Genomic DNA, 25,635 nt, shown 5'->3' on the forward strand with positions numbered 1-25,635 from the left:
CGCCCCCAACTCACCGGCCGGCGCTTCCCCCCATCTCTCGCTTGCCCGCTGCCTCGGCCGTTCCGCCCCCAACTCACCGGCCGGCACTTCCCCCCCATCTCTCGCTTGCCCGCTGCCTCGGCCGTTCCGCCCCCAACTCACCGGCCGGCGCTTCCCCCCCATCTCTCGCTTGCCCGCTGCCTCGGCCGTTCCGCCCCCAACTCACCGGCCGGCGCTTCCCCCCCCATCTCTCGCTTGCCCGCTGCCTCGCCCGTTCCGCCCCCAACTCACCCGCCGGCGCTTCCCCCCCATCTCTCGCTTGCCCGCTGCCTCGGCCGTTCCGCCCCCAACTCACCGGCCGGCGCTTCCCCCCATCTCTCGCTTGCCCGCTGCCTCGGCCGTTCCGCCCCCAACTCACCGGCCGGCACTTCCCCCCACCTCTCGCTTGCCCGCTGCCTCGGCCGTTCCGCCCCCAACTCACCGGCCGGCGCTTCCCCCCCATCTCTCGCTTGCCCGCTGCCTCGGCCGTTCCGCCCCCAACTCACCCGCCGGCGCTTCCCCCCATCTCTCGCTTGCCCGCTGCCTTGCCCGTTCCGCCCCCAACTCACCCGCCGGCGCTTCCCCCCCATCTCTCGCTTGCCCGCTGCCTCGGCCGTTCCGCCCCCAACTCACCCGCCGGCGCTTTCCCCCCCACCGCCACTCCGTCCGGTCAAGCTTAGGAAAAACACCCGGCGCTACGATTGCGCTGCCGGGCGGGCGACCGGGCAAGCCGGGCGCAATACCTAGCTAGCTCTCAGGGTTTCCGAAAGAAAGGCGGCTGCTTACCGTAAGTAAAGGCTGGGAAGGAAAGCGAAACGTAAGGCGCTAGAGCGCATGAAGGAGGCAGGCGCACGCCCAGTCCCGACGGGAGCCCAAGACACGTGAGGTCAGCAGTCAGCACGAAGCCATCCCGGCGGGTGAGTTGGGGGCGGAACGGGCGAGGCAGCGGGCAAGCGAGAGATGGGGGGGAAGCGCCGGCGGGTGAGTTGGGGGCGGAACGGGCGAGGCAGCGGGCAAGCGAGAGATGGGGGGAAGCGCCGGCTGGCGAGTTGGGGGCGGAACGGGCGAGGCAGCGGGCAAGCGAGAGATGGGGGGGGAAGAGCCGGCGGGTGAGTTGGGGGCGGAACGGGCGAGGCAGCGGGCAAGCGAGAGATGGGGGGGAAGCGCCGGCGGGTGAGTTGTGGGCAGAACGGGCGAGGCAGCGGGCAAGCGAGAGATGGGGGGGAAGCGCCGGCCGGTGAGTTGGGGGCGGAACGGGCGAGGCAGCGGGCAAGCGAGAGATGGGGGGGAAGCGCCGGCGGGTGAGTTGGGGGCGGAACGGGCGAGGCAGCGGGCAAGCGAGAGATGGGGGGAAGCGCCGGCGGGTGAGTTGGGGCGGAACGGGCGAGGCAGCGGGCAAGCGAGAGATGGGGGGGAAGCGCCGGCCGGTGAGTTGGGGGCGGAACGGCCGAGGCAGCGGGCAAGCGAGAGATGGGGGGGAAGCGCCGGCCGGTGAGTTGGGGGCAGAACGGCCGAGGCAGCGGGCAAGCGAGAGATGGGGGGGAAGCGCCGGCCGGTGAGTTGGGGGCGGAACGGCCGAGGCAGCGGGCAAGCGAGAGATGGGGGGAAGCGCCGGCGGGTGAGTTGGGGGCGGAACGGCCGAGGCAGCGGGCAAGCGAGAGATGGGGGGGAAGCGCCGGCGGGTGAGTTGGGGCGGAAAAGGCGAGGCAGCGGGCAAGCGAGAGATGGGGGGGAAGCGCCGGCGGGTGAGTTGGGGCGGAACGGGCGAGGCAGCGGGCAAGCGAGAGATGGGGGGAAGCGCCGGCGGGTGAGTTGGGGGCGGAACGGGCGAGGCAGCGGGCAAGCGAGAGATGGGGGGGAAGCGCCGGCCGGTGAGTTGGGGGCGGAACGGGCGAGGCAGCGGGCAAGCGAGAGATGGGGGGAAGCGCCGGCGGGTGAGTTGGGGGCGGAACGGGCGAGGCAGCGGGCAAGCGAGAGATGGGGGGGAAGCGCCGGCCGGTGAGTTGGGGGCGGAACGGGCGAGGCAGCGGGCAAGCGAGAGATGGGGGGGAAGCGCCGGCGGGTGAGTTGGGGGCGGAACGGGCGAGGCAGCGGGCAAGCGAGAGATGGGGGGGAAGCGCCGGCCGATGAGTTGGGGGCGGAACGGCCGAGGCAGCGGGCAAGCGAGAGATGGGGGGGAAGCGCCGGCCGGTGAGTTGGGGGCGGAACGGGCGAGGCAGCGGGCAAGCGAGAGATGGGGGGGAAGCGCCGGCGGGTGAGTTGGGGGCGGAACGGGCGAGGCAGCGGGCAAGCGAGAGATGGGGGGGAAGCGCCGGCCGGTGAGTTGGGGGCGGAACGGGCGAGGCAGCGGGCAAGCGAGAGATGGGGGGGAAGCGCCGGCGGGTGAGTTGGGGGCGGAACGGGCGAGGCAGCGGGCAAGCGAGAGATGGGGGGGAAGCGCCGGCGGGTGAGTTGGGGGCGGAACGGGCGAGGCAGCGGGCGAGCGAGAGATGGGGGGGAAAGCGGCGGCGGCGGTGAGTTCGCGCCCTCCCACCCTGCCTGCCCCCTGGCCGGTGCCTTCGCCCCGCAAGCCCCCCCGACTTGCCCGGAGGAAGCGGCGGCGGCGCGGCGCTGCGGGCCGGGAGGGGGGCATGGCGGGGGCTGCCCCTCCTGCCGAGGAGCCGAGCCCGGCGGCGTGTGTGTGTGTGTGTGTGTGAGACCCGCAGGAATGGCTAGTTGCGTTTCTCTGTGTGTCAAGCCCCGTGGGCTCGACACACAGGAAGGGGGGGAATGCCGGAATGCCGCTTCCCTACCAGCCATTCCCGTGGGTCTGACACACACACGCACGCACGAGGGGGAGAAACAACGCTGGACTGCCGCCAGCTCTGCAAGGCTCTGCCGCTCCCTTCTCTCAGCAGCCTGTTCCGAACGAAGGGACAGTTCTTTTTTTTGTTGACTGGAGTATAAGCCGAAGTGGAGTTTTTCAGCCCAAAAAGTGGGCTGAAAAATTCGGCTTATACTCAAGTATATACGGTAAATGGAATTAAAATAAAAAATAAATAAATAAATATGCCTTAGAGAAGCAATCAATTCTTCTGAACCGAACAGGTTTCTTGGATGAGAAGCGAAATGTCTTCAAGCCCCTTTGAAAAAGCACTTTTGGGACTAAGTATTAATTGTAAGCAAGAAGCAGATGAGTGGGATTTTACTGTGTAGCACAAGGCAGTATGAACTCTCTTCCCCATTAGAGATACACCTGAGAGAGAGATAACTATTCAGGGCATATCCTAGGCTATTCATACCATTCACCCATTGAGTAACATGTATACTTTCTAGAGGAATTTGTTTTGCTGCTGTGAAGAAGTAATATTAAATTGTTGTGAAGAAGTCTGCATGATCATAGTTTACGCAGAATGTGGGTAAGAGGAATGCGGACTTCATATTAGGCTCTACCTAATGGTACAGTGAGAGCCCGTTTGCTGTAGTGGTTATGGCACCAGGCTACAAACCAGAAGAATGTGAGTTCTAGTCCCATCATAGATACAAAGCTAGCTGGGTGACCTTGGGCTAGTCCCTTTCTCTCTGCCCTAGGAAAGTGCCAATGGCAAATCCCTTCTGTAATACCTTGCCAAGAAAACTGCAGGGACTTAACAGGCAATTTCTAAGAATCACATACAATTAAATGGAAGGGGGGGGAGATACATTTATTTTGGAGACCTTTCTATCCTTGCAGAATAGAAATTTTAGGTAGGCTAGAATTTGAATGAACATAGAAGGAACTCAGAACCAAAATGAAGGAACACCCAATTTATGGACAAGTTTCTACTGATAATTTCCCCCCTTCTTTATCCTATACCTTAAAGCCTAATTTTATGGATGCTTCTATATATTTCAAGATATATCAACATTTCATTATCCTATCCTAAGATGTGTGTTTTTGTCGGGATTTTAAAAAACCCTAATATATAATGAGGTGGAGTGGTTTTCTTAAAGTACATGAACACATTCACTTCCGCAAGAACACTGAATAGGCAACTATCTCAAAAACAGAACATTTGTGATTTTCCAGACATTGCTGAACTAAACTTTCCAGGAGCCCCACGCAGCCTAGTCAAAAATGAGATTCCTGGGAATTGTAGGTGAGTCATAGCTAAATCCTATGTTCCTAAGCACCCTAAAAACAATATTCCTGTTTCAAAGAAGGTTCATATGTTCAATTTTAAAAGAATATATGAACACATCCTTTTCTTTGATTAAATATTATCAGGAAGTGATGTTCTCAGAAAATTGTGGAAGTCCTAGCTAATTAGGAATAGAATGGTATGCTGTAGTAAACCACTAAGTAAATGCTGAATATTTGGTTGCTTCTCCTAAATATTCCACAAAATGCTGAATATTTTGTTGCTTGTCCAGCCTTGATGACTTCTAGCAGAGACAAACAAAATATTGCTACAATATCATCAGAAACTGAAGAACAAAAAGTGCACATTAGAGGAAAGAAGAATTCATTTTGAATCTACTTCTCCGTGCAGTCATCCTGTGTTTTGGAGATGAATAGAGGAAAGCACCACTCCTCAAGTCAAAAAGCACTGGTTTTATTATCTAAGTAAGTATAACTGAAATAGAGCATGTCTTCTGCTTTCTCTTCCGTCTCCTTTCTTGTTCTTGTTTATGAAATTTTCAATCAGCAAAAGTAGCATCATGCAAAGAACTGTCTCTGCTAATGAAGCTTATAGAGTCATGCAAATATCTCGGAAGGATCTATGCAGGTTGCCATGCCCTTGTAACTCCATCAATAGTGCCATTTCTACTTGGCTGGTAAAGAGGGGACATAAGAGTCAGGAGGGAGAGGGAGAGAGAAGACAAAATCTATCTGATTTCTGTGGCTTACAAAACAAGAGAAAAAACATAGCTGCTTGGGGATACTGATGTATGAGTTCATCCTATGGTCTTTTTATAGGAAAGGCAAAAAGAAATCCAAAGTAGCAGCCTTCTTTCTACTCCCACCAAGGAGGTAAAGCTGCACCAGTATGTTCTGTTCCAGCCTACGACCGGCCCTGTTGGAATGTCAGGGACAACCCCTTTTTAAATTCAATAGGCTGGAACTAATCCAAACAAATTTATTTGCAAAAGCTAAACGAAAAAGTTCAAACAAAAGTTAAACAAATACAGACCAAGACTTTATCAGAAGCTCTTCAAACGGTTGCCTTCAGCAACCAGCACCTCCCACACATTCCCCTTTTAAACAGCAGTCTCAAGGCGTGGCCTCTCATTGCCTTCTCCCGAGTTGCCTCATTGCTTTCCTTTGCTCAGTTCTGCTGGATTGCCTCCTGCTCCTAGCGTCCCTGAACAGAGCCAGCTGTGCATCGTCTTCTTCCAAACTTTCAGACTCACACAGCTGGGTCTGAGGAAGAACAAGACAGGAGGGGCTTGGGTGAGAGTTCTGCGGCACATCAGAACCTTCCTCTGACACCAAAGGCTCTCCAAACCCCTCCTCCTCCTCCTCAGAATTGTCCGACTCAGCTGCCGAAACCACAGGCTGACGCTGAATCACTGTACTGATATCAGGCAAGAATGCAAATATAAAACAGTCTCCATGTAGACTAAGAGGGGCAAGTTTGTTATTTAGCCTGAAGACTCGGTTTAGGATGACACAGAAAATCAAGACACTGGGGGGAAAAAAAGTCTTATCTTCCCAGCTTAACACTTTTCTTGCAAAAAAAGAAAATCAAAGAGGCAAAGGAAATGGAAGAGACAGAAATTTCAGCGGCCACAAAACAAGGATGAGAGCAGAAGACCGTAAATACAGCAAGAAACAGATCAGTGTTGCTCTGCCTCTAGCCAGGAGCATTAATGGCAGATCTTTTGTCTTGCTGAAAACATGTCTAGCTCTAGAACTCAGCCCAGCTCATGAGTACAAAAAGTCCCTGTGGGAATGAAGGAGGCCACAGTACAAGAAATTATCCCGAATGGCTTACTCTGAAGCTGAGGGGAGTTCATCCTCAGTGGCCTATGATCATCATGAAACGCCCTGGAGAAAATAAGCAAATGAACATTGGGTGATACTAATAGATCAATTGTACAAGAGTAAATGTGCCCCAACATTCATTGTGCATGTGTGTGTGTGTTTTACAAAACACATAAGAAATGCACATACCATGTTACATACATGACGGCTATTTATTTTTTTTACAAGAGTGGAACCTCTACCATTCCCTCTTGCGTTAAGCGTAGGGAAAAAGCGTAGGGAAAAAGAAGCTGGACTAAGCTGAAACTATTCATATTGCTTTGACATTTCAGGCACAGTTGAAAAACATCACTGTGTTCATAGGTTGCCCGATCATATTGCCCACACAACTCACGTATTAATTTCCATCCCATTTCTCCTAGCCTTTCTTGAGTGCGAAATATTTCCAGTTTGCCTGGTAAAGGGGAGGACAAAGTATACAACCGCTAGAAGCTGTCGTAAGTTCTGTCCAGACGACCAGCCTTTCTGTTTTCCGACTCTCCTACTTGCAGTTTAAAACTGCACAAACAGGATCGATCTGAACAAGAATCCCAGAATGCTGCATGTGCAGTGATATAGTTTACTACTACTGGTTTACAGCGATGATAGAGAACGAGCAGTCAAGCAGGGGATGATCACAGAGAACTGTCAGCCACCCAATGCTCAGCTAGTTTGTGTGCCTTTCCTCAGAGTGCTTATGGAAGCCCAATAAGCACCAATGGGGAGACACAGTCATTGAAAGAGTGGCCTTTACTGTTTGAAACATTGGAGGATGTGGGCATATGTTGTAAGTCAGACACAGCCTCATACAGTCAAGGTGGGTGGGTGGATGTTATTTCAGTCTATAATCTGGTTTATATATCTCTCTGAAAAGGCCCTTTGAGCAAAATCCTTGGTCAGTCCATTTAACTGGTCATCTACAGGTAGTATTTCATGTACAACCATTTGCTTAACAACCGTTTGAACTTACAAAGGCAGTGAAAAAAAACTGCCTTACAACTAGTTCTTGCACTTACAACATCGAGGCGTCCCTAGCAAAAAAAAGGCTGTAAAATCAGGAGCATCCCTCCTGACTAACAACCGCTTTGCTTAGCAATGGATATTCCAGTCCCAATTGTGGTGATAAGTCGAGGACTACTTGTATTTAACTCAACTGCTCGATCCATCTAACAGAGACTTACAAGGTTTCAGGAAAAAGTATCTCCAGCCCTCCAAGAGACTATTCTTTGACTCTTCCACAGAAAAGCCTATGCTTTACTACTAAGCTGCCCCTAGAGTAGTGTCTGTTGAACTGTCTATCCATAAACATCACAATGCAAAACAATCACAAGATTCTAGCAATCATGCAGCCTCCTTGGTTTTCATAAGGAATCTGGTTTTGGAAAAACTGCTTTGGAACTTCCTTCTCCTAAGGATAAGGACAACAGAGCAATATTAAGAAATTCTAGCATTCACAAAGCAATCTGGCAGAACCTGAACTTGATTTTTATTTATTTGTATTTACTGTATAATTCTCAGTTTGGTCCACTGACAACTCAGAAGAAATCTCTTCTTCCTCCAAATTTCTTTGGAGAAAAAAGGAAGGTTTTTTTGGAAGCAGTTTTTCTCTTTCCCAAAGGACAACAAAAGTTGATATCTACAGCCATGATCTAATTCTAAAAAGCAAACCAATTTGTGTTCCCATGTGGGGAAAAAATATTTAATATATATTTTTCACCTCCACTGCCACCTCCTCGCTTTCACCTTCACTTTCCCATCAGTTGCCCAGGAACCTGATCCAGATAAATTTTACGCAGTTTTAAACCTGATTCATTTTTTATCATGAGAAGTGGTGCACCATCAACATACCTATTAAGGGAACTGAATCTGATGTGGCAGGCATTATTTCTGCTACAAGGAGCATAAAAACCGTCAAGGACAGAAGAACAGTTATACCTATAACAAAATTGTGAAAGAGACAAAAAGTGAAGCGGGACTGAAGTCATGAGTGTTTTCCACTTTAAAGGTCATTAATAATGTGCACCTTCCATTTATTAGATAAGAAATATATCTAGATTAAGAGAAATGTGTGTTGTAGAAAGTTTAAAAAAATGTTCTGCACATTATGAAATTACTATTCTAATATAATTTGAGTAACAATAGATTTCTCCAATCAATCTGCTTTCTTCTTTTGAATCCACATTTCCCCAATTTCGAGGAGGGCCAACTGGCAGGAGAAACAGTCTCATAGTGGACCCTCCCCATACATAGTTTCACACTGCAGGTGACATTAAAAAAAGACTAGGAAGCAAAGCTGAGACTAAGATGGTAGAATTCTAGATTAAGATGGTAGAATTCTAGATTGTAGTATTTCTGGATGAACATATGAGCATAATCAGTGTAAATGCTTCCCTACGTGTACGAGATCAGCATAGTAGAAGACAGTAATGCTGAAAGTCTCTCTCTTAGGTTTTCGCTTAATCAATACACTGAAGGATATTTGTTTATACAATCAAAAACACAAATCACCCTTGCAGAGATACAGCCTTTGTCAACTCTTGCTGCTACATCCTTTTCTACACCGTGCATTGTCTTAATCCTTACCCAAAGATATTTTCTCTCCAGAGTCAGCTGGGAGTAAGAAAACAAGCAGTGCTAAGCCTGATATAAGGACGCAGGGAATCAGTAAGTTCAAGCCATAGTAAAGGGTGCGACGGCGCATTGTAACAGTGTAAGTTACATCTGGATATGGCTCTTTACAGCATTCATAGTACAGCTCATTCCTTTTGCCTGGGACACCTGCACAGAAGCAAATTGAAAATATAATAAGAGTAGAAATGTGCAGAGAATTTCATTCTGAAAATGGCTGAACAGTCAACATTCTTGCTAACTGAGGGCAGTCAGGGAACTAGACCTTATGCAGTCTGATATCTTCAGATATATTGAATTTAGTGGTTATCAATTATGAAAGTTGAAGTCTAATATACCATGAGGACTTTAGGTTGAGAAAGGCTGGCCTACACTCTTCTATTGATGTGTTACGTCATTTCAAGTGGTGTATGAAATCACGGTTTGTTAAAATCAGCTATGATCTCTGAATGGATAATATGTTTTGAGCTGAGGCAGCAAACATGAATTTAGACTTCAAGATGGGAAGATAGTTTGTAGTCACGTAGGGCTCTATGACTTAAATATGAGTTGTGATTCATATACTTTATTTCCTTCCTACCGACTGTTTATTTATATCTCTCATCTAATCTTTGCCTTCCCTTAGGTCTACATCTTAAGAATTAAATCAATTCCCAGTTTAGGAACAGGAGAAGAGCCCAATAGAGCCTACCAATTCATTAGTGGTTTTGTTCTTTCTGCAGATAACCATGTATTCAATATTGATGATTTTACCCTTTAATTACCTCTTAGAGAAAGTGTGGGGCGGTTGTGGTCCTGCAGATATTGCTGAACCTCAGTATTTGTGAGAAATACTGAAAACTGAATTCCATAATATCCAGAGAGCCAAAGCTTATTTAATGCTTTTGTCCCATTCATTTTCAATAATTCTTGTGAACACCATAATATTTAGTAATTCCTGTGAACACCGTAATAAACACCACAATAGGAAATAATGTGAAAGTACCATCTCTGGATAAATACTTAGCTTTCTCATGACACTAATCTTACTCTGAGGGCATATGAAAAAAATCCATATAAATCTATTAAGCAGCCCAAACATATCTGGTGAAGAATTATGACAATAGTCAATGTTCCTTAAAAAAAATCTAAGAATATACAGTAGCCATTACTCCTCTGATCAGCTTCATTTGTAAGGCATAATTGACTCTTCTTCAATCTGTCTATCAAATTGCAAGAAGCAATCAACCATTATTACAATGTTTAGTGATAGAGCATAATGAGTTGTAGGTCTCAAGCTATTTATAGGACAGCAGATGGAAATGAGTTTTGTTGTTGTTGCTTAGTATAGAGTCAATAATATTTCCAATTTTAGTGGTTCTTTCACCATCCCTCTTTACATATTTTGGATCATTTTTATCCAGACTATGGATTAAGCAAGCCTAAAAGGCGTGGCTGAAAAGGTTCAATAGCCTTTTCTAAAAAAAAAAGTCAGACTTTTCTAAAAATGCAAACTACAAAAAGCTTTGAAGCTTTTGAGGGGGGAAAAATCGCCTAAACACAGCTTTCAGTTTGAGCAAGAAATATATAAATATGCAGGCACTCATAACAAGAAAAAAATAAGATTTTTCTCCCTTCCCCTAGGCAAAGCTGAATTTAGCCATAAACTAATCAAGCTACAGCTTAAGATGTCAGTGTCTAAAGGGGGCCTCCAATATTTCCAATTTTCGTTTGTCATGATTTTATTATAATTTCACATATGAAAGCCTCCATAAATTAAGCTCTCCTGTATGGCTCATATGGCACTTGCTAATTTGATTAAATTATGCGCTCTTTCAGCAGGCATTCACACTTTCTGTTCATAGGGGGTCTTTCTCTATCCCACCCTGGGATTGTTATGCATCTTGGCAGCATTCTTGCCTTGTTTACTTGTTATATACTCTGCCAAATACAGTCCATAGCTTAGGGCCTCAGTTTGTCTAAATCCAATTCTGGCTCTGGGCAACAGCTAAGTTAAGGATTAAATTCTGGGATTTTGTTATCACTGGAAATAACTTTTGCGGCACACATCTACTGCTGTCACAGTCGATCAGCTGAGGGAACAGCACAGATTTCTCAGGCCCACCTCCAAGCCTATGAATATTTTATATAATCTGACAGAAGAAATGTTTTGAAATAAAATATGCAAGCTCTCAGGGCTTCAGTTCTTAGGGTGTCGGAAAAGTGCAAATTGTAATCTGAGCTGAAGCCATAGTAGATGAATCAAATGGGGCCAATACACTATCACTGTCAACTAAGACATCTCAGAAATGTCAGTGCATGGGACCCATTTGCAACTCTCCCCTTTCTTAAAAATAAAAAGTGTGAAAAAGGAAAAAGGTATGCTGCGTTTGCAAAGATGGAGAACCTCTTTCTCTCAAGAGTGGCTGCTCTACGGTTGCTAGCCTACAAGCCAATAGCAAAGCATGCTGGGAGTCGTAGTTCAGCAATATCTGAAGCATTATTGTTTCCCGAAATGATTTACAGCATACAGTTTACTTACTGTTACAACAATTCATTTAGTGACCATTCAAAGTTACAACAGCACTGGAAAAAGTGACTTATGACCATTTTTCACATTTATGACCATTGCTCCATCTCCATGGTCATGTGATTTACATTCAGATGCTTGACAACTCATTCATATTTATGACGATGGCAGTGTCCCGGAGGCATGTGATCATCTTTTGCGACCTTCTGTGTCAATGGGGGAAGCCAGATTCACTTAACTACAACTGTAGTGATTCACTTTAACAAATGTGGCAAGAAAAAGTTGTGCAATGGGGCAAAACTCACTTAACAGATTTCTTACTTAGCAACATAGATTGTGGACTCAATTGTGGCCATAAGTCGAGGACTACCTGTATGTAGTTGGAAAGCAGAGTTAATATATTATATTTGATTCTCCAAGTTACAAGTTACTTGGGCTGGAGATTACTGCCAAGGAGGAAAAGTCCAAGTGCTGGATAAGAAATAAGGCATCCAATTGGATGGTCAGTCCTTTTGCGGAGAGGAAGCATGTAACCTGAGACTGGAAAGCTTTTTTTAAAAAAGCAATGAAAAAAACTAGCTCCAAACTGATCTTGTGAAAACTACAAGGGCACAATCAAGAAATTTTCAAGAGCTCAACTTGATTTGAAAAAGTCTTTATCCTAAACTTGACCTACTTTATTCCATTCTCTGAAATCACAAGGTGCAGAGTCCTAGGAAAGACATTACTTAGTGGCAGATGTATGAGTGATGCAATATTTATCACACACCTGATAGGGAAACAGCCTGAAGCCTGGCTGGAGTAGCAACACAGAAACAGATATATAATTATCCCTCGCTAACAGGATTTTAGAGAAATCTTAATTTGGATTCATTAAGCTTCCTTAAGAAATGTAACATACCTACTAAATCCCATTCGCCATTTGATATGTAGTTAGAAATATCAGCTTCGAGCATTTGCAGATCAAGCAACCAACCATTGTGTGTCCATGAACCAAATTTCAAATTGCATTTCTGCACATCAAAGGGAAACCAGCGGACATCAATGTAACATGTGCTTTTCAAGATGCCTGCAAGGAAAGACATTAAATTGATTAAGACAAGAGTAAAATGGGATGAAAATGCATGTATATACACTTATGTACATTTACATCAAACATTAAAGGGGCCGATGGCTTTAAAGTGTGTTCCAAACTCATTGTTGTGATTCAGGGTCAGCCTGTGGGTTCGGCAGTTGGGTCGGACGACTCAGAGGAGGAGGGGGGTGTTGAAGAGCTTGCTGAGGGGGTTGGAGAGCTTGCTGATGAGAGCCCTCAGCCAGGCCCCTCCCACCTGGTCACGACGGAGACCCAGCTGTGTGAGCCTGACAGCATGGATGAAGATGACCCACAGCTGGCCCTGTTCAAGGACGCCCAACGCAGGAGGCAGTCAATCAGGAGTAAACAGAGGAAGGCAATGGGGCACCTCGGAAGGAGGCAGAGAGAAGCCACGCCCTGAACTGTATAAAAGGGGAATGCGTGGAAGGGCTGGTTTGCTGAAGGCAACCGCTTGAATAGCTCCTGTTTCATGGTTCGTGTCTTGTTTGCTTTTGTATCCATAAATTTGGTAGGCTTAGTTCCAGCCTCTTGCCTTCTTGTAAAAGGGGTTGTCCCTGCCTTTTCTGCAGGGTCGGTAGCAGGCTGGTACAGAACACTCATCTTGCTAATAAAGTAAATCTGTCATTTTAAATTTTAGCTGCACTCTTTGGGGGAAGAGTGCAGCAAATGTAAAAGTTAACAGAAAAAATATCTAGAGCAGTGTTTCCCAATCTAGCCAACTTTAAGACATGTGAACTTCAACTCCCAGAATTCCCCAGCCAGCATGTCTTAAAGTTGTTTTAAAATTGTCAAGTTTAGGAAATCTTGCTCTAGAGCAGGCATGTCAAACTCGCGACATCACATGACGTTGCATGACATATCACAACTTCTTCCCCATTGCTGGCCATGGGCCAGCAGTTTGACATGCCTGCTCTAGAGTATCAGTAAAGCTCAAAGCAGTTTTGCCTCCAATGTGCGGATCTCAAATTCTTCTCCATAGTAGCATGTATTGATACGAAGACTATATATTATCCATTTCAACCTCAGCAAAAACAGCTGAACTGCTAGCTGTGGAAGTTATTCAGACTGTGAAACTAATGTTCTCACTGCAGTGCCTTACATCAAACATATCAAACTCGTGACGTCATGTGACATCGTGCAACGTACTAGGACAGTTTGCCATTGCTGGCAATGGGATGGACGCGGCTTCTGTGTGACGCATCCGGCCTGTGGGCCAGCAGTTTGACACCCCTGCCTTACATTCTTTGGCCAGTGGGACGTTTCAGAAAAGCACTTAGCTCTTTGGCATTTTGAGTTTGTTAGCTTATTATATTAGCTTATAAGTAGGTTCATTTTCAAAGACTGTGTAACCTAATGTTTTTCAAGTGCTGCAGGTGAGACTGAAAAGTTCCTACAGTAACCTGTTATATTCCATGTCTGGAAAGTCTGGTAGTATCAGGTCTTCTGATATCACCTTACTTCTCACACGAGAGAAATGTTGGGCTCCCAGAGATGTTGTTTTTCCTGACTCTGAATAATTTGTCACTCAGGAAGACAGAAAGTATCATCAGTGTTTCTAAGCTACCTTCATAATTATTGACCTTAAAACCTAATAATATCCATCTTGATGACTATCAAAATGCAAACTGGCCATGAAATGTCATTTAAAAAAAGAAACCATTTACTAGGATTAATGCAAATAATAATAATAATGATGATGATGATGTTGGAAGGGACCTTGGAGGTCATCTAGTCCAACCCCCTGCTCAGGCAGGAAACTCTATACCATTTCAGACAAATGGTTGTCCAGTCTCTTCTTAAAAACTTCCAGTGTTGGAGCATTCACTGCTTCTGGAGGCAGGTTGTTCCACTGGTTAATTGTTCTAACTTTCAGGAAGTTTCTGCTTAGTTCTAGGTTGCTTCTCTTCTTAGTTAGTTTCCATCTGTTGCTTCTTGTCCTGCCTTCAGGCGCTTTGGAGAATAGCTACTATCATTTCACACCTAGTCCTTCTTTTGAGTAAACTAGACATACCCAATTCCAACAACCGTTCCTTATATGTTTTAGTCTCCAGTCCCCCAATCATCTTTGTTGCTCTTCTCTGTACTCTTTCTACAGTCTCAACATCTTTTTTACATCATGTTGACCAAAACTGGATGCAGTATTCCAAGTGTGGCCTTACCAAGCCATTGTAAAGTGGTATTAATACTTTATGTGATCTTGATTCTATCCCTCTGTTAATGCAGCCTAGCACTGTGTTGGCTTCTTTGGCAGCTGCAGCACACTGCTGGCTCATATTTAAGTGATTGTCCACTAGGACTCCAAGATCCCTCTCACAGTTACTACTATTGAGCAAGGTACCACCTATATTATACCTGTACATTTGGTTTTTCTTGCCTAAACGTAAAACCTTACTTTTTTCACTATTTAATTTCATTTTGTTAGATAGCGCCCAGTGTACAAGTCTGTCCAGATCCTGCTGTATCTTAAGCCTATCTTCTGGAGTGTTAGCTATTCCTGCCAGCTTGGTGTCATCTGCAAATATGATGAGTTCCCCATCTATCCCCTCATCCAAATCGTTGATGAAGATGTTGAAGAGCACTGGGCCCAGAACAGAGCCCTGGGGCACCCCACTGCACACTTCCCTCCATGTAGATGCAGTTTCATTGAGGACCACACACTGAGTATGGCCAGTCAGCCAGCTACGAATGCATCTGGTGGTGATGCTGTCTAACCCACATTTTTCTATCTTATCAAGTAGTAGATTGTGATCTACTTTATCAAATGCCTTACTGAAGTCCAAGTAAATTATATCCACAGCATTCCTCTGGTCCACTAATTGTGTCACTTGGTCAAAGAATGCAATAAGATTTGTCTGGCATGATCTGTTTTTGACAAACCCATACTGGCTTTTAGTAATGACTTTGTTTGCCGCTAGGTATTGAGGTCAGGTTGATAGGTCTGGCTCAGGCATTCTGGGAGTTGAAGTCCAAGCGTCATAAAAGAGCCAAGGTTGCCAACCCCTGATCTATATCTTTAAATCGAGATCTGCAGTACTGAGGAATATCATATTTAAAGATAACTAACATGAATCATTGCTACCAAGTAACAAGAGTGCTGCTTGTTTCCAAGTAATGTGTGGTCATTGCATCCTAGCAATGCAGCATTACTTACTTTCTAGCAATGTGCCCAATAATGGCACTGGTTCTCTCTTACTGAGGTGAATCTACTGAAAGAAAATTGCTTAGGAGAGTTTGGCTGCAGAAAGGTAAGCAATACATTGTGGCAGAGGGATTAAATATCCTTTACTCCATTTGCATTTAAATTGCATTACATAACACTTTATATAATTGAAGCATGTCTTGGTTCAAAGTGCATAAATCTGTCAACACCCTGAATAGTTTCGTCCTCTGTAAAAAATGTAGCAAGATGCTTGTTCAATAAACTTCAATGGAAGACTTCAAACTTCGGTGATAAACCGTGAGCGGAATACCTTAACTATTTGAAACTGCATTTACAATGCGTTAAACAAAATAACAAGGAAGCACATTTTAGACCGATATGAATATTGATTTATCATTAAAAAAATAATAACACCATAGCTAAATTTTCTCTTTGGATTTATATCAGCTCTTTAACATCTTTTTCTGCAATAAAATGTTCTCTCTAATTTTGTTCTTCCCAAAGGACTGTCTGCTGTGACATAAATACTTCGTGTCTAACCAGCAATTAATATTTATCACACATTGTTTGCCACTTAATTATTCCATCTTTTGCTGACTAAAAATAAAAGCAGAAAAACAATGAGGTATCTCCAAAATTCTTGACATAAAACATAAGAGCTCTATACTCTACGGCGGTCCATTTGAGACTTAAATTGACTTTGACATGAAATGCTGGGGCTCAGCAAACAGGAGATGTGGTCATAGTGCATTCCTCCTTCTACAAGAGGACAGAAAACCCTTCTTCCTGACGGGAAGGAAATTAAATTTTAGGCTGCTTACAAAAAGCCAGCACAATATTTCCAGCATGGGCACAAGGCCATTGAACTAGCCTTCCTAGTTCAGATCGGTTTTCCCCTCCGTGATATCACTCATGTTCAGTGGGCAGATGGGATCTTTTTTTTATTACCTCTCCCATCACCATTAGCCTGAATTTTTATCAAATCACCTAGGTGGCGGCAGAGCTAGCTGACATCAGCTGGAATTTGAAGCTAAGCAAAAACATCCCTGGGTAATATTTGGCTCTGTGAATTCCAGGGCTGTCAGCCAACAGTAGTGGTGGGGTGCTGGAACTCTCAACGTGAGAAATGGATAGAAGTAATTGAAAAGTGGGAATAAACGCTTAACTCTTGCCAGCAGCCATGCAACAGTTCTAATCCAAATCATATGAAACCATAGGTTGTTGAGGAAAGCTGGAACACAAAATCACTGCTCATGAGGTATCTGTTCTCCTGCTTTGATGTAAAGGTTTGATAGCTCATTGTGTGATTTCATAACTTGCAACCCAGTGAAACAAAGGAGAGGAAGAGAAAGAGGGACAGAGAGAGGGAGAAACAGACAAAGAGAGGAGAGAGAGAGAGAGAGAGAGAGAGAGAGAGAGAGGGAGAGAGGGAGAGAGGGAGAGAGGGAGAGAGAGAGAGAGAGAGAGAGAGAGAGAGAGAGAGAGAGAGAGAGAGAGAGAGAGAGAGAGAGAGAGAGAGAGAGAAGATACTTTTATTTCAAAAATATTTCAACCCTTTAGAAGTCCACATGACTTGCCTCTGAATAGTTAGTTAAAGGTACTATGTTAACTTTTAGGGAGTCCTTTATTCTGTATAAATTGTGTTTCGATCATTAAAAGCAACCCTTTGCTCTTTTACCCGAGAATAAATCCCAATGAACAAAGACAAGTAGATATGGACAAAACTACTTGGCATTTTCAATTCATGTTTTTCTCCACAAAAGCAACTTGAGGATATATGCATAGCATATTGATAATATAAATTGTGATGGTGGAATAACTGTCATGTTTACAAAAGTTATGCCCGATAGTTGGGTACTTAACAAAATTCACCCCTATTCACAAGCAAGAATGTTTCTGTGCAGCAGCAATTACAGAATATTGTAATGATGAAGACATCCTAATCTATAGCACATTCAAAGATATTCCTTTCTTCCTGAAGAATTGATTAAAAACTGTCTTACCTGGAGGTATATACTGACATGATCCCGAATAGTTTACCAAAACATTTGTATGAAATGTTGCATCAAATCTTTCATCTGCACTATAAAATGCATCAGAAACAATTAAATATTAGTTAGAAAAATATAGGAAAAAATAATAGCTATTATCATTTGAGTGTTTTTACTAAAAGTATCAATTTTAGCAGAATTATCAGAATACACATGTAGTGAGTGGAGTGGGGAATATAAATTATAAATCACATGCTTCAACTATAGACATATAATTTCCAATTCATTATCAGACTTTAGTTCTGCAATATATAGCAATTAGATGAATAAGCTTAAACCACTATATTACTCAATTAGAACTTCAGAAGATTAATTAATGAAAGTCAATTCTTTTCTGTGTGGCTGGGACTTGATGGCACTTTTGTGTTGCTTTCTTAAAATACTTTTCCCTTTGGTACACAGAAACATTAATCTAAAATTTAAAATGAGAATTATAAAATGTTTCATAATAATAGTATTAGCTTACATCCTACCTTTAACCCTATCAAGCAACATCTGCCTTTTCCAAATCCTTGGGGAGGACTCAATAGGAGGATATATAAAAGTCAAATATATTCTAAACATCTGGCTGACTGTGCAACCAACCATAATAATGATACCAATGTTCACTCTTCTAACTCATAGTAGTTCTAAAAAGAGAATTCTGTCATCTCCTAACTGATGGATCATCTGAGATCTGCAAATAGCAAACCTGCAAAAGGACAAGCAAATTCTATTCATGTACCACTGCTGTCAGGTTTAAGTTAATTTTACTAATGTGTATTTTAATGCCTTCTTTTAGGATATAATCTTTAGTTAAGAATCACATTGTTTTCATTTGATCTGGGTTTTTTTTACTGTCATGAAGAATAGCGTAGCATATGATAGCACAGCACAGTATACTCCAAAGACATCTGTAGCAATTCTTTGATCTACAAAGGCTTTCCATCTCCAGCTCTCTAGCTCTCAACTGCCTTTTCACTCCTTTCTCATCAACACCAGAGATCTGCCTGTTTTCAGACCTTTGCTGAGCATTTGCTTTAGTTTTCTGAAGCTTATCCTTCATTTAATTTGATATCTCACATGTCCATTGCCATGCTGAGAGACTTTCTCCTTTTGTCCAACAGACACCAGATGAAAAGCATTCTAATAATTTGTTCTGTAAGCAGCCGAATATTCTGTTCCATTAAACCAGCCTAGCCAAATGATAACAGGATTCCACCCACCCCACAGAAAGATTCTGGACAAGGGAGATATTCTCATTATTTGTTGCTTTCTCTTTTAAATGTTGAATGAGATGGGCTCAGCCACAACAGCCTCTAATGTACTCACAGTCAGCTCTGAATGGAACAAGAACCAAATAAATTTGATAACTGTTGACCATTGCTAATGATCATATTTGGTCAGCAATGTTCTGATCGACCCTGATAAGCTTTGGAAGGAAATAAATTTGAGGTGCTTGAGATCCAGCCTAAATTACAACAAGAGCCATCTTAGTCTTTGAGATGTTCACCATTAGGAAGTGGATGTATCCCGCTCTCCTATCGTTCCTTTTAACTTGATATTTGGAGGCAGGTTGCTGAAGGGGAAGGGTGACTCTTCAGGTCTAATAGTCCTTCACTGAGCTTTCCTCCATGAAATTATCTAATCTTCTTTTAAAGTCATCCACGTTAATGGTTGTCACGTTTTGTAGTAATTTAGTCCACAGGTTACATTTGCCTTACAACAGAGGTGTCAAACTCGCAACATCATGTGACATGTCGTGACATATCGTGACTTTTTTGCCATTGCCGGCAATGGGGTGGGCACGGTTTCACTATGATGCATCCAGCCTGCGGGCCGGCAGCTTGACACCCCTGCCTTACAAGGAAAAGAATTTACCACACTGAATTATTTGATTAGATTGAACTTGAGTAACCACAATACTATTCCGCAAGTTTTTAAAAACTACTTCATGCACGATTGCCTTACCTGTTGTACAGAAGAATATCTGGCACCCAAATCTGATCAGCTGGAAATCTCAAATTCTGAACTCCTGGATATTCATACTGATCCCATGACAAATATGCATCAATCCAGTACTATGGAGAAATATATACTGTATATTTACTACAGCACCTTAAATGCTGCCACTGTATAAAATAATATGAGGGATCAGTGCCTTCATCCCAGGACAAGGTTTATTTGTGATGATATATATATATCAATTTTTATAGATGACCTACAGAAAATGATGATGGAAGATATTTGGGTTCATGGGGGAGACTAGATACGCTATACTACTTTTAGTAGTAAATTGACTAATATGTAGAGCATTTCCATTTCAAAATCCTGTTCTGTTTTTTAATTACTATTTTTCTTGATGTAAAACTACCTACTTTTTTGCTGGGCTTTTAAAATAAATAAATAAATAAATCCATTACTGCTCTGTTTTATCATTATCCTGATCACTTAAAATAGTGAAGGAAAGAAAAACAGCAATTTGGGAGTAAATGACAGAAAGTACAACGATAGTAACTGTTTCCCGCCCACAAATAGGAAAGCAACAGGCAAATTGGCATGATAATAGCCTCAGGGAAATTTCCAGTAGGAGAGCATGGTAAACTGCAGCCCATGAGGCCTCTTCTAAACCAGAATTATTTCAAACCTGGCAACTTTAAGATATGTGGACTTCAACTCCCAGAATTTCCCAACCAGCATGCTGGCTAGGGAATGTTGGGAGTTGAAGTTCACATGTCTTAAAAGTTGCGAAGTTTGAAAAAAAAAACACTTTTCTAAACTAAGTCTGTGTAGTAATATACAATAACACTGAATACAACTGTTAGGTTAATATTGGGAAGATTATGGGCTAGGGTAGAGGTATAGCAGTCACCCAAAATGGCAATCAGAGGGTTTGTTTGTTTGTAATTCCTAGTAGGATCAACCAGATGATATCACATTCTGCATTTCTCTGCCAGAATGCCTTATTAGCAACAGATCCATTAAAAAGGAATATAGGGAGAAGTACAGGGTAATGTGGGGCCTACTAAATTAGGGGTCAGGAGGAAGGACAAAATGCAGTGCTGAGTTTTCAGCACAAATTGAAATTTAGCTTCAACATTAATCTGGCTCAAACCTCTTCCAGAAATTATTCAACTTTCTCTGAAATCCAATAAAGCCAAACCATTAATTTCTCTAACCTAAGAATTATAACTAACGTAAACTTTAAATATGCAGGATTTATTTTCTGCTTCAGCCACTCTTTTCTCCATCTGGAGAATCTGTTCTTTGGCAAATAATTAAATTCAGCCAGTGGCTCACCTAGAATAAAGGTAAATTTACTCACCATCTGTAGCCATGCATTTGTTATCAAGACCTGGTTCTTTTCATCCTTAAAAAAATAGAAGGAAAAATAATGTAAATGAGCAGTTTTCTTAATTATTTATAAATCAATGGTTTTAAAAGATAGGCTCAGGAGAATTCACAATGAGTACAGGTAGAGCCTAGAGACATTCAAATAGGCTTATTATGGACTGTTTTTATTGTTCTAATTATTAAAAAAAACTTGGCAGATGAGGGATAGTCTCACTGTTTATATATATAGCATAATTAGAGACTATATATACACACAGACACACACACATACACACACACACACAGAGAGAGAGAGAGAGACTCTGTATTATTCTTTAGTAGCAAAATTCTGCATAGCTCCTGATTCTTTATAGCAGTGCTTAAAAAATTCGTTGGTAATATATTTTAAATCTATAAATGTTATTCCATTTGTAAGCTTTAAGTATAAAAGTATATCACTCTTTAACTCTTTGGGATGAATTGGTGGCAAACTGGGAAATGGTCTTCATTTGGTTCTAGAATCGCAGTAGCTAATATAAAATAGATAAACGTCGCGATATGGATGCTTTTCATAAATGTTATATGATTCTTTTTCCTCATTTCTATTTGCACAATTGTTCTATAGCTGCTATATTTACCGCTGCATTTGATTTGTTACATATCCAATGACAGTAATGAAAAATATTCCTTCAATTAATGGGAATTATTTTCCTAGGACATTAGGAAAAAATAAATGTTATTAAAAATCACACATTTTTAATATAGTGCGGGTATCTATTTTATACAAGTGGGGCCTGCAGCCCAATAGCTGTTGCTTCCATTTTTCATAAATAATGTACTTTGGACCATATAAAAAGTGACACTTTGAGAACTTCATAGCATTGAGTAGAACACAGAGGTGTGCTTCTATCAATAGATGCAATTTTGCTTCATGGAAAACCAAGTGACATTGTTTCGCCCCAGGCATCTGCTTTGGAAGATCCCCCAATCTTCTAAACCAGCTTTTGAAAGCTCAGGTGATTGAGACAGAATGGGAGGAGAGAAATAGTTCTGTAGTAAGAGAAGTCTGCAAGCATGAAATGCCATGCATTTTTCTTAGATAACTACATCCAACAGCCAACATGATCAGTTAGAAGAGTAAGGGGGAAGAAGAAAAATCAATTACAGTTCCTGCAAAGTTTAATTAAATATATGTAACTATATCGTTCATTTGAAGTGTCAGCATTTCTCTGTTACAGAATGCAGTCAATATTTATTAAATCCTTACCTAGGGGTTATTACACCACGACATTGGGATAAACAAACAGGGAAAGAAACAAAAATGAAATCAACAGTATAGGAGCAGCATAAAAATGAGTCCAACTCCAATTAAGTTCATTGGTCTCAATAAATGTATAGATGCATAAAAATTCTCCCTTTGTAAAAGTAAGATAATATTCTGAATGCAGGAATGAAGATATACCGTATTTCATATCCCTCGCACACATAATTCATAAGATTATGCATAATAGTCATGGTTCCATGTCTTTATTGCTTCTCTTCTTCTCATCTATGTCCACAATATATCCAAATATTACACTCAGTGGGGAAACTGAAGGCATATTTTCAATTTGGCAGCATTCACTGACATCTTCATCCAAATATTACACTCAGTGGGGAACCTGAAGGCGTATTTTCAATTCGGCATCATTCTCTGACATCTTCTTCATCACTATCAAGATTCTTCCATCCAAAAGGTTTTCATGAATCCAGAATTCTAGTCCTCCACATGAAGCAGTGAGACTCATCAGCTTTTTATGAACAAAGCGGTTTGTTTATTCTTTTAATTTATATGGCCACCTAATTCAACAAGTGATTCTGGGTGGTGAACCATCTCAAAATAAGTTGAAAACAATTCGTGCCACTTAAAATACACAGCAGCCAAAGAAGATATCAAAATTGACAGTCACTAGCACAGTCAGGAGATGGGGCCCTCAGAGTGTGAAGGCCCAGGCATAGAAACTCTTCAAGGCATTATCAAAGGCCAGCAGGGTTGAAGACATCCTAATTTTCAGAGGAATATTGTTCTCCAAAGTGGGTCCTACAGCAGAAAAAACACACCATCTGGCTGGCCCATGCCAAATGATATTCCTTGGCCAATGTGATCCAAAGCATATCCGTCTTCTGGATCCGATCAGATGAATAAAAACAACCAGGGAAAGAATACACAGACATTTTAAAACATTCCATTCTTCTCACCAGAATTCTAGCACTAGATTGAGTTATAGTTACACAGTTAGAACAATTAATCAGTGGAACAACCTGCTTCCAGAGGTTGTGAATTCTGCAATACTGGAAGTTTTTAAGAAGAGATGGCCAAACTGACTGTGCTGATAAAAGAAAAGAACGTAAGTATTTTTGTTTCTACTTGGAAACCACTTCTGGACTTTGTGCTTTGAGGTGGAAAAAAATGATATTATGATTTTGGGTTTTACCAATCAGACTGATTTACCGATATAGAAATGTAAAAAGTTGAGATTTGATTTTAATGTCTGATTTTACTGCAACAGAGAGAGTTGGAGGTCAATTCCTTTTGTTTCTTTCCCTTCCCTTTTTCTACTGTTGTCCCCTACTATTTGCTTTTCTATTTTCACATTTTATGTTATAAATGAATAAAACTAATAAAAAGAAGAGGGGAAAGAGACTGGACAACCGTTTGTCTGAAATGGTATAGGGTTTCCTGCCTGAGCAGGGGATTGGACAAGAAGACCTCCAAAGTCCCTTCCAACTCTACTACTACTACTACTACTACTACTACTGCTACTACTACTGCTGCTATTATTATATTATTATTATTACTATTATACCACTATTTACTGCAATAGAACAGTATTTTCATCTCCTACCATAACTCAAATTTCAAAACTAAAACTAAAATAATTATAAATTATATAGAACTTATTTTCATATCCAGTCACTTCAGTTTTATTAAGAATTAATTCACTTAGAAGCCACTTGCATTGATAATGGCAGCATGACTTGAAATGTTGATGTGTTCCTTTTTACCATTGCCAATACCATATTTTACAATAAAATCATTTTATCATTCTTCCCCGCATTGTTCACTTCTTGTTAGTAACACCCCCTTCTTCAAGAAAATAAAAGTCCTTGTACTGACAGTTTCAAGGGAGCTGGGGGATTTCGGAATGAAAATCTACTTCTCATTGAAATGGTAAGCCTGTTTTTGAGCCAGAACACTATTCAATCTTTAGGAGAGCTTGCAAAATTCGATATTCCTCCCACACAAATATAAGCAAATCCTTATTTTATTATATTTGTACCACTTTTTTCTGTCAAAGGTATCCAAGGCAACAAAATCCATACTTAAAAATAGCACAAATAAATGTTTTTACCTTTGCCATCTATAGTATATGGAGGTTATAGCACAGAGCAAACAACTATAACTATCAGCTACAGCTAGGTGAGCTGTTTATTTTAATAGAAATGTCCTCGGCAATTAGTGGAAATCTTGGAGGGTGGGGAGGTCCTCTCTAAAAAGTTTCAAAAACAATAATTTCCCACTTGTAGGAATTCACACCTCTTGTGGTTTCCCAACTCCTGAAGGTAACCTTCTATTGCCTGAAGTCAAGGCAACTTCACAATCTATCCCATTGTTCAGAATTGCTTGAAGGGCCAATTTTGACCTGTTCCCCTAGGCCAAGGCTCTTCTATGACTCGTGGACTTCAATTCCCAGAATTCCTGAGCCAGCCATGCTGAGGGAAAAGGGAGAGGTTTCCAAGCTGAGCCAAGCTGGCTCCGGAATTCTGGGAGTTGAAGTCCACAAGTCATAAAAGAGCCAAGGTTGCCTTCCCCTGCCCTAGGCAGTTGGTTCCCACCTCCCTTTTGTTGTAAAAGAAAAGTAATACAGTAAGGAACAGTAAGAGCCTTGGTGGAGCAGTGGGCTAATGCCTCCTTAAGTAACACCAGCTGCCTGCAATTAGTGCAGGTTCGCATCCCACTAGGCTCCAGGTTGACTCAGCCTTCCATCCTTCCGAGGTAGGTAAAATGAGGACCCAGATTGTTGGGGGCAATTAAGCTGACTTTGTAATAATGCTGCTTGGGGTGTGTGTGAAAGCCCTAATAAGCAGGCATATGCATAGAATGAAGGCTACTGCTAAGCTTGTAAGCCGCCCTGAGTCTTCGGAGAAGGGCGGGATATAAATGGAATTAAAAAATAAAAAAAATAAAAAAACTTAAGTCCAGGCCTAGAATCAGAATTTTCAAACAAAGGGAATGAAATACAAAGTTTCGCACACACATTTCAGAAGTGGAAGAAGACCAACTATGTTGCTGTCAAAACTTGAAAATCTTTAAAAGAGAACCCTATGCATTTATTATCTGCAAAGGTCACTATGAATATGTGAAGGGCTCTTCCATGTTTATCCATACACTTTCCTTCATTTGAAAACAGTTTTTTTATTTCCATCAAAATCCCTATGCATTTACTGTACTTTACTAACCTTTGCAATTCCTTGCACTCTTTTGACATATTTCCTGAACTATCTTTTCACAGAGAGAGAGAGAGAGAGACACACACTCAGACAGACAGACATCCTCAAATCTTCATTTTTGGCAGCAATCATTCTCCTATATGCATTTTTCTTTTTCTTTTCCTCAGCTTCTTTGCTACACTACCAAGTGTCTTTTAGTAGAGTTCTACTTACTTCTGGGGCATTCTGTAATAGCATTATTTCCACTCTGTTCCAAGCAGTTTCTCCATTACCTTTCTTGATATCCCCTTTTCATTTAACAATACCAATAGCATTTAGGCTTATATACTACCCCATAGCGCTTTACAGCGCTCTCTGGGAGGCATATAATGTTTTGTAAACTGT

At 42.4% G+C, this 25,635-nt stretch overlaps 1 protein-coding gene across 1 annotated transcript in view; it reads right to left on the minus strand.

The window, feature by feature from the left end:
• The window catches only part of LOC310635112 (neuronal acetylcholine receptor subunit alpha-7-like), a gene marked incomplete at both ends in the record, with an annotated part of 94,421 nt that overhangs the window by 21,467 nt on the left and 47,319 nt on the right, over positions 1 to 25,635 (minus strand). Inside the window, 6 exons of the mRNA XM_083353751.1 lie at positions 7,853 to 7,939; positions 8,588 to 8,782; positions 12,043 to 12,210; positions 17,401 to 17,480; positions 19,399 to 19,508; positions 20,753 to 20,797. Coding sequence (XP_083209877.1) covers positions 7,853 to 7,939; positions 8,588 to 8,782; positions 12,043 to 12,210; positions 17,401 to 17,480; positions 19,399 to 19,508; positions 20,753 to 20,797 — 685 coding nt within the window. The remainder of the gene's footprint in view (positions 1 to 7,852; positions 7,940 to 8,587; positions 8,783 to 12,042; positions 12,211 to 17,400; positions 17,481 to 19,398; positions 19,509 to 20,752; positions 20,798 to 25,635) is intronic.

The sequence above is a fragment of the Vipera ursinii genome (assembly GCF_947247035.1).
Source record: "Vipera ursinii genome assembly, chromosome: 2".
Taxonomy (NCBI): Eukaryota; Metazoa; Chordata; class Lepidosauria; order Squamata; family Viperidae; genus Vipera; species Vipera ursinii.